A 10,116-nucleotide genomic window follows, 5' to 3' on the forward strand; every position below is an offset into this window, starting at 1 on the left:
TGGCCGGGAGGGGTAGCCGTGGTGGGGGGTGGGGGGTCCCGAGTGGCCTCTCCGGGCAGCAGCAGGTGAGTGGTGAGCCTCAGACCTGAGGAGTCCCCTGAGTCTGAGTCTGGGGGCAGGGGCAGGGGCTGGACGTGCTGCAGGCTCAGGCCCGGCCGGGGGCCGCTGTGAGACGTCCACATGGAGGGCGAGGCAAGGCTGACCCGGTGCTCCCGGGGACAACGGGGGCATGGCAGGAACCTGCCCAGGGCCCGCTTGAAGTCCCGCATGAAGAGGGGGTAGACAATGGGGTTCATGGTGCTGTTACAGTAGCCCAGCCACGTGAGGACATCGAAGAGGCCCGGGGAGACGCAGTCACACACAGCCTGGGGGTAGGTGGCGAGATGTGTCATGCCTGATCCCGGGACAGGGACTCAGACCACCCACCCAGGCCCAAGGGCACGACACAGACATGCCCCAGTAGCCCAGCCTCCTCCCTCCATGCAAGGCCTCCCCAGCAAGGTCTGGGCTCACCCGCCCCCTGCTGTGGCATTACCTGGGCTATATTGGCCACAAAGAAGGGCAGCCAGGTCGCAAAGAACATGCCCAGCAGGACACCCAGGGTCAGGCTGGCCTTCAAGGCCTTCCTGCTGTGCTTGGTGGCCAGACGCCTGCTGTCAGCTGACTCTGCCCCTGGGCGTGAGGTCCTGGGCACCTGCGAAAAGAATGGTGACATGGGTCAGCTGAGGAAGAGACCCAGTCTGACCCTGACCTTACCCACAGTCTGAGCCTCGATCCTGATTCTAGACTGATCCCCAGTGCCAGCAATAAACTGAGCCCTGGTCCTCGATTTCATCCCAACTGGAGTTCTAGAATGAGCCCTGACCCTGACCTCAGAAGGAACTTTGACCCTGGCTCCAGGTCAAGCTTTGACATCAGCAATAAACTAAGCCTGAACCCTCACACTTACCATAGAGCCCTTCATAACCAAGGTGACAGACCGGGCTGCAGCCTAGACCGAGCCCTGGTCCTGGTTCCACACTCACAGCAATAGACTGAGCCCTGCTCTTGGTCCCACACCAAATCCTGACCCTGACCGAAAGTTCACAAGGAGCTCTAGCGATGGAGCATCACTACCCAAACATAAGCCAGGTGGTGAGGAACAACCCTCCTGGAAACAGCTCAACCCAGGCCAGTACGCTGCGGTGAGCCCCTCCCAGAGCCCTGGGCGCCGCAAGGCCAGCAGATGGCATAGCAGTTATGTCACTAGTGACCTGGTGGCTTGAAACTCACACTGGGCACGTACGTGTGTGCCCAAGATCCCAGGAGGACAATGGAAGAGAAGGGATTGCTGCATGGACATCCCCCCTGGGGGGCGATTTCTCACTATCCTTCTCACTGTTTCTGTCTGTCTCTCTCTCTGGCTAGCGAACATGCCCTATGGCAAAAGCCAAAAAAATTTTTTTAATTAAAAAAATAATAATAAAAACACCCGTTTTTGTCCAGGAAATGACAATTTCTTTTTTAGGGATTCTCTTCATATCTCAGAATCATGGTTTTGCCTGTGCTCCACTAAATAGAAGTGTTTGGGGTCTTTACTGAGCATTGAGCACAAAGCACGTGTCTGCAACTCCATCTTTCACAGATTATGGTTGCTAAGGACTCGCTATTTTGCACCTCAGTTACACTGCAGACTGGCAAGCATCTCCATTCTCAAACTGCAAGAGGAGGGCCGTGAGGGGAAAGGAGAGGAAAGAAGCTGCTCCCAGCAGCCACTGAAAGGAGGATATGGCATGAGGAGGGGAGAATGTGACTTTGCAAACTGGCCGCCAGCAGGCCCAGAGTACTAGAAGTCTGTCTGAACGGATGACCCTATAGCCTGGTGGTTCTTACTTTTTTAACCTCATAAGTTCTGTGAAATAGCTAATGAAACCTACCAAAGCCTCACCCCAGAATATAAAAAATCTTAGACATTTTGGGGACCAGCAGATGGAGTAATGGTTATGTCACTGACTCCCACATAGCCGATGGTAGTTCGAGTCCTGGACCCAGCAGCTTAAAACTCACACCAGAAGTGTGTGTGTGTGTGTGTGTGTGTGTGTGTGTGTGCCCAAAATCCTGAGAGGATAATGGAGGAAAAGAGATTGCAGTGTGGTCATCCCTCTGGGGGATGATTTCTCGCCTTCTGTCTCTCTCTCTCTGATGCACACAAATGCCCTACAGCAAAAATTTCTCTCAAAAAAAAAAACTTAATAAATTTTTATACACGCAATTTTTTTAATGCTGTATGTTTTTAGAGGGTTCAGAGACCACCTTGAAGCCCCTTGATTTCTACCATAAAACCCCTAGGAGTTCGTGAAAGCTGGATGTAAAGCCCCCCTCTAAATGAGCTGTTGTAATCAATTTGAATTTTTGTGTGTGAGATTTACACAGTAAGACCCACCTATATTTAAGTAAACACAAGTGTGCAGTGGTGTGCATAATTGAGAGTGTGTGCTACCTGGGAACACACCTAGGCTTTGAACCCAGGAATTTGCCCAGCACTTTGTAAATTGCTTGAGAGCCCAGCCTGGTTCTCAAGGCAGCCGAAGGTGGGTTGGATATGAGAAGATGAAAAGGTCAGAGGGAAGCAGGAAAGGAACTAGATTCCCACACATCCTTGCAGATGGAAAGAGCGTGGAAGAGGCAAAGCCAAGCCAACGTCACCCACCCCACACCACTCCCTGCGGTTTCTCCCTGGTAAGGGTCGGTGTCTTGTCCATGGTGCTGAAATTTCCGCTGCACACTCTGACGGCGGCAGTCCTAACTGGAATGGAGGGGCCCGCAGCGGGAAGGCAAAGCACACTAACTCCTACCCCTCCGTGTGCTTATCCAGGTGAGCGCTGGCTAGACACACATCAGGGACCATTCTGAAAACGGCAGTCTAAGGCGGGCCCTTGATTTCTCCCCGTGCTTATCCAGGTGAGCGCTGGCTAGACACACATCAGGGACCATTCTGAAAACGGCAGTCTAAGGCCGTTTTTTCTCCCCTGTGACTTGATGGGGCAGCATTTTACAGAGGCAAAAAACAAAACCAAGAGGCCAGCAGGTGGTGTAGTGGTCACTGGACTCCCACGTGGCCAATTGCGGTTCGAGTTCCAGACCCGCGGGCTTGAAACATGCCAGGCATGTGTGCATGCGTGCCCAAAATTCCAAGAGGAGAGTGGAGGAGAAGGGATTGCAGCGTGGCCATCCCCCAAGGAAGTGATTTCTTGCTTTCTGTCTCTGTGTTTCTGGAAAGTGCACATGCCCTATAGCAAATATCTCTAATTAAAAAAAAAAATACCCTGAGCGTTTTAGACAAGTGACCTGGCTTCAAGTCATGCCTCTGATCTCGAGAGAGCCTATTTCCACATATGTAACATGGGTGGGATGATACTCAGCTTACGGAGTCGCCGTGTGGGCGTGGGGGGAGTGCAGTCACCATGGTGCTGGGCCAGTGGTGTCTAGGAGGTTGGGAGGTTTGAGCACCGTCCAGGACCCTGTCCTGCCAGCAGCTCTGGCCTCCCCAAAGCCCACAGATGTCAGGACACTCCCTCTGAGCCATCGTGCTGTAGCACAGGCTCGGGCTAGAGGGCGCTCTCCCCTCCACCCCCACCATACACAAGTCTGCTCTGAGTCCTGCCCTGAGTCAGCAAGGAAGAAACAGGGTTTGCTTTTCTTTCTCCTCTCAGTTTTCTTTCCTCTGGACTCTCTATGGGCTCTCTATGGCTCTTGTGACCCCACCATGTTCTTCCTGGAGAATGAGGTATCCCCAAAAGAATCTCCTAAGACTTGCCAAGATTTCAAATTGCTGCCACTAATAGAGAGAGACTGTCTCCAGGAAGTCCCAGTCATAGAGACCGCTTCAACTCCAGTGGCCTGGGGAAGGGAGGGGAAAAGGGGCCACCCCAATCTTGCAGAGTTCTAGGGCACAGAGAAACAGAAGCACGTGGGCGAAACCTTGGGGGCTGCCAAGAGAGGAAGCTCCAAAGAAGGGAGGGGGGATGAACAGGGATTCCTTCTTCAGCATTCCTGAGACTAACCTCGGGCTTTTCTTTCTTCTCTTCTCCCCAAAAAATGTTGACCCAAGTACACAGGCAAAGATGGAAGAGAGGAGGAAACTGAAGCTCAGCGTGGAGGGTGGAGGGTGGGGAACCTCCAAAGGTCATGCCGTGCCAGTAAGGCTCCAAACCAAAGCCTCAGTGATCCCAAAGCAGATTACTATCCTTATTCTTATTTTTTTTTAATTTAGCTTTATTTATTTGAATCTTGCAGAGTTCTAGGGCACAGAGAAACAGAAGCACGTGGGCGAAACCTTGGGGGCTGCCAAGAGAGGAAGCTCCAAAGAAGGGAGGGGGGATGAACAGGGATTCCTTCTTCAGCATTCCTGAGACTAACCTCGGGCTTTTCTTTCTTCTCTTCTCCCCAAAAAATGTTGACCCAAGTACACAGGCAAAGATGGAAGAGAGGAGGAAACTGAAGCTCAGCGTGGAGGGTGGAGGGTGGGGAACCTCCAAAGGTCATGCCGTGCCAGTAAGGCTCCAAACCAAAGCCTCAGTGATCCCAAAGCAGATTACTATCCTTATTCTTATTTTTTTTTAATTTAGCTTTATTTATTTGAATTTGATCAGAGAGGGACAGAGAAAGAGAGAGAGAGAAAGTGAGAGAGTAAGCCACCAGGTCCAGGACTCAAATTGCAGTCGGCCATGTGGGAGTCCAGGGCCCTTAACCACCACGCTGCCTGTCGGCCCCACCACCCCTATCTACTGAGCACTTACTATGCTTCAGCATTTGATATTTCTCGATCATCTGATCTTTATGAGAATAGGTATGGTCCTCATTTTGCAGATCAGACAACTGCGGCTCTGAGAGGCAAAATGACTTGCCAGGGGTTCAAAGTCCTTTCGAGACCCAGAAACTGCATTCTTCCCCCTTCATCGTGTTTCTTCCACATTTTGGCTTGACATCCACGAGCCACTATCAAGGCGGAGTTATGGGAACCCCACCACTGTCACCAAGAGAACCTCATGGGACAGAAGCCAATGGCGACCGCCAGCCCACACCTGGGGTCTGGCTGTTCTGGGACTACCATTCCCACTTCTGTCTGCTCCAGCAGCCCCGTGTGGCCTTGCTCTGCCATTGCATGTCCCTTCTCCATGTCCATGTGTCACTGTCAGAGCACCACTACTTGGGGCCAGTCTGGTGATGCCCAACGCCCGCCAGTTCCCCAGGTTCTCCTGTCCCACAGCCCGTGTGTGCATCTGTGCGTGTCCCCGGCACATGTGGGAATGTGCTCCAGGGCTCTGCTGACAGGGAAAGTTGGAAGCAGCCTGAACATCCACTCATGGTACTCCGCAGCGGTTCTTAACGAGTTTATCCAGTAGAAAGGTTTTCAAGACGGCTCGCTGACTTAACAAGGTTGGGGGGAGGGAGAAAAAGGGGGAGAGACAGGGATAGGCTTTTTTTTTTTTTTTTTTAGGTTTTTGCCATAGGACACATGTGCCCAACCAGAGAGAGACAGAGAGAGAGAAAGGGAGCAATCACCCCCCTGGGGTGGATGGCCATACCACAATCCTTTCTCTGCTCTCTCCTTGGGACTTCAGACACACATGCACACGTGCCCAGTATGATTTTCAAGCCACTGGGTCTGGGACTTGAACCACAGTCAGCCATGTGACAGTCCAGCACCTTAACTTCCACACCACCTGCTAGCCCCAAGATAGGCTTTTTAAATTTTAACTTTATTCATTTATTTTTTAATTTGACCAAAGAGGGACAAAGTGGGGGAGAGGGGTACAGGGGAGTGAGAAAGCAAGCCGCCAGGTCCAGGACTCGAACTGCACTTAGGCATGTGGGAGTCCAGTACCAAATACCATGCCACCTGCTAGCCCAGCATTTTCTCTTTTTTTAAGTGTTTTTGCCTGAGGGCACATGAGCTCACTGGAGAGAGGGAGAGACAGAGACAGTGAGAGAGAAAGTGAGAAATCAGCCCCCAGAGGATAGCCATGTAGCAATCCCTTCTCCTCCATTCTCCTCCTGGGATCATGGGCATGCATGCACATGCACCCAGCATGAGTTTAAAGCCACTGGGTTAGGGACTCAGACTGCAGTCGGCCATGTGAGAGTCCAGCGACATAACTGCCATGACATCTGCTGGTCCCCAAGATAGGCATTTTCTTTTCTTTTTCTTCTTCTTCTTTTTTTTTTTTTTTTGGAGAGTTTTTTGCTATAGGGTGTGTGCGCTCGCCAGACAGACAGAGAGAGACAGAAAGCAAGAAATCACCCCCAGGGGGGATGGTCACGCCAAAATCCCTTCTCCTCCATTCTCCTCTCGGGATCTTGGGCACACACACACACACACACACGCCCAGCGTGAGTTTAAGCCACCAGGTCTGGGACTCGAACCGCGGCTGACTACATGGGAGTCTAGTGACGTAGCCATTACACTAACTGCTGGTCCCAAGATAGGCATTTTTGACAGTCTCAATTGTAACAGGGTCCCAATCCTACTGCCCGAGCCTCTCAGTTAACTGGGAGTACAGGCTTGCATAACCACACCTGGCATGTTCAGATTGGCCTGGGAACCAAATCCAGGCCTCCCAGGCTTCCAGCCTCTAGGACCTCCGTGATGTATTATTAAGTGATGACGGTGAGTTGGCAACAAAATTCCATCTCCTTAAAAAAAACACACATGGGCCAGCACCGTGGTATTGAGTAAGGGAGCCAGATCCTACAAGACTGTCCTTATGGCTAGAGTTCTACTCTGGTGGCTTGAAAACATGCCAGACATGTGTTTCAAACCTTCTCGAGACAGTGTGTCTATGTGTGTGTGCCCAAATCCCAGGAAGATGGAGAAATGAAGATGGATTACAGTGGGTGGCAGGGTGACATGCTCCATTACGGGGTGCTTCCTCTCCCCACCCCCGGTTTTCTGCCTCGCTCTAATGAACACAAACACCCTCTGACAATTTTTTTGTTAAAGCATAATGCACAGAACAAAGCACTGAGTGTCTTTAGGGGCCTATGTGAATCCATAAATATGGAGAAAGAACTGGGGGGCCAAACTGATACAAGTGTCTCCGAGAGCAAGAGGTGATTAGATGGGACTCTTTCACTTTACCTTCATTGCACTTTTATTTTAAAGTGCACTTATGAGCTCCCTTGCATAAGTTAAATTGTTTACAATCATTTCATCAGAGTGAGGAGGGCCAGCTGGACCGCCTGGTTCCACTCTTGGTGACTAGCCGAGGCCTCACACGAGTTACTCCCGCTCTGTGCCTCAGCTCTCTCTTCTGCAAAATGGCAATTACAGTGGGCCCTGCCTCCTAGAATTGCAGTCAGGATTGACGGAGATAATATGCAACCAATGTAATACCAGAGCAGCGCCAAGGGCCAGACAAGTGTTAGCTGAGTGGTTGCTGTTGCTTATTGCTATGGGTGCCCAGCTCTGCCACTGGGGACAGTGACTGAAGCTGGTGGCTGTGATGGTGATTTTTTACATTTATTTATATTCTTTTCCTTTAGTTTGCTATAGGTTGTGTGTACTTGCCAGAGAGAAAGAGAGAGAGAGACAGAGAGAGGCAAAGTGAGAAAGCACCCCACAGGGGGATGGCCATGCCACGATTCTCCTCCCTTCTCTTGGGATTTTGAGCACACATGCACACGGGTCCAGTGTGTTTTTCAAGTCGCTGGGTCCAGGACTCAGACTGTGCAGTCAGCCTTAACCACCATGGCATTGGCTGACCCTCACTGGCCCTTCAAACAGTCTCACACGGTAAGTACCAGACCCCTGGGGTACAGGGAGGTGAAGTCACTGGTCCGCCAGCGCCCAGCTGGGATGGAGAAGAGATGGCGTTGTCGCCACGATCAGCCAGGTGCTCCTGCTCCTGCTCCCAGCCCTGCCAGCACTAGGCCACCTCGCTCGCTCCGAGCAGCAGCCAGGCCTGCCATGCTCAGCACTGCCACCCTGCCAGCCTCTCCCCAGCTGAGCCCCCGCCGCCCCCTCACAGATATTTCTGTGATCACAGCCTCCTCCTCCAAGGAGGAAGGACAGAGATGGAAGGAAGACGGATCGCTAAGACAGAATGCTGCGTAGCTGGGTGAGGGAAGATGAGGGAGGGGGAGGGAAAGGAGGGGAAATGAGGGGAAGACAGGGAGATGCAGAAGGGAGACAGGGAGGGATGGGAAGGGAAGGAGAGAGGAGCGGGAGAGGAAGCAGATATAAAGGAAGGAGGTGGAGAGAGGGTTGTGGCCCACAGAGACAGAGGTCTCGGCAGAAACAGGAAGAAGCCAAGGAGGCAAGGAGGGGTCAGCTGGACCCTTCTGCTGGTCTCCATCAGGCTGAGCACCCAGGCAGCATCTGATGGTGCTCCCCAACGCCCTGGGTCCTCAGCATCTACTCCCATGTGGGCACCTTACACACACACACGCACACACACACACACTCCTGACCCGGTAGCATCTCACCGACACCTCTCACACCCCTCCTTCCATCCCCAGTCCTCAAGTCCTACCCCTTGTCTCTAATCATGACCTCTTTCTCCAGCCCCAGGGGCCACCAGGAAGACCTGGCGGAAGCCTAAGCCAGCCAGTGGCCTTTTTAAAGCCCATTTACATAGGCAGGAGGTGGGAGAGAGATGACCGTGTGCAACCCAGCTACGTCCATGCTCTCAACCAAAGGAACTGGGCTTTAGAGCCTGTGTCCAGCTTTCTCCTTCTGTGGGAAGGCCGGAGGCCAGACTGGGGAAGGGAACAAGGGCTGTCTGGGGCAGGAGGAAAGATTTCATTCCTTCTTACCAGGTGTGGATAGTGCCACCTCCAGGCTGGAAGCGGCTGGCTCCTGGGACAGGCCAGCTTGGGTGGAGGACAGGGGTGGTACAGGAGGTCTGCGTAGAGGCACATTCCCCCAGTGCAGGCTGTTCTCCAGGCACTAAGGAAATGGGGCCCGCGGGAGGCTTGCTTAAGGGCCTCCTAGTTTTAGAAGCAAGGACAATGGGGAGCCTGATGCTTCAGTCTAACCAAGGGAAGGGGCTTTCCAGAACGTAGTGGTGGTTGGGCCTGGGGGACTAGAATAGACACATTTCTGGCGTGAAGGCCCATGGGCATTCTGCCTAAGAGGTGGGGTGCTGGCCTAAACCACCCACGAAGACTCCTCCCAGCCTTTGGCTTTAGGGCTCATTGCAGCTTCTTTGGTCTGTCTTCTAATATAAACACAGGAGATTTGAATGCTCGCTAACTGAGGCATCCCTCTTACAAGCGTCACGATCCTAATCGTAAGAATGTCTCATGGGCCGGCAGGTGGCGTGGTGGTTAAGGCAGCTGGGCTCCTACATGACTGAACCTGTCAGCTTTCTTTCTCACTTTCTTTCTCTCTCTCTCTCTGGTCAACCTCAAATAATAAAAATAATTTTTTTAAAACAATGACAATGAATCAAATTAAATAAAATAATTCTTATTTTTAAAAAAAAGTCTCATGATCAGGTCAGCAGGTGGCATGGAGCTTAAGGTGACTGTATCCCACATGGCTGACTCTGTGGCTCGAATCCCAGACCTGGTGGCTTGAAAATCAGACCAGGGGGCTGGCAGGTGGCATGGTGGTTAAGGGCGCTGGACTTCCACATGGCTGACCATGGTTCAAGTCCCAGACCTGGCAGCTTGCTTTCTCATTTTCCCTCTCTCTTTCTCTCTCTCTCTCATCAAATTAAAATAAAGAAATGAAGTTAAATAATTCTTGAAAGAGAAAGAAAGAGAAAGAAAGAAAGAAAGAAAGAAAGAAAGAAAGAAAGAAAGAAAGAAAGAAAGAAAAAGAAAGAAAGAAAGAAAGAAAGAAAGAAAGAAAGAAAGAAAGAAAGAAAGAAAGAAAGAAAGAAAGAAAGAGAGAGAGAAAGAAAGAAAGAGAAAGAAAAGAAAATGACACCAGGTATGGTGTGTATGCATGCTCAGAATCTCGAGAGGAGAAAGGAGGAGAAGGAATCGTGTCATGGCCATGGTGTTTTCTCATATTCCCTCTCTGTCTCTGACAAGTGCATGCACCTGATGACAAAAATCTAAAAAATTGGGAACCAGCAGTTAGCATAATGGCTATGTCACTGGATTCCCACATAGTCGACCGCGGTT

At 51.4% G+C, this 10,116-nt stretch overlaps 1 protein-coding gene across 1 annotated transcript in view; it reads right to left on the reverse strand.

The window, feature by feature from the left end:
- Window positions 1–10,116, reverse strand: part of HTR6 (5-hydroxytryptamine receptor 6) — a 24,457-nt gene that overhangs the window by 2,730 nt on the left and 11,611 nt on the right. The window contains 2 exon segments of the mRNA XM_006145205.3: window positions 86–365; window positions 536–694. Coding sequence (XP_006145267.1) covers window positions 86–365; window positions 536–694 — 439 coding nt within the window.

Source organism: Tupaia chinensis, unplaced genomic scaffold, assembly GCF_000334495.1.
Source record: "Tupaia chinensis unplaced genomic scaffold, TupChi_1.0 Scaffold000146_1, whole genome shotgun sequence".
In the NCBI taxonomy this organism is placed as follows: domain Eukaryota; kingdom Metazoa; phylum Chordata; class Mammalia; order Scandentia; family Tupaiidae; genus Tupaia; species Tupaia belangeri.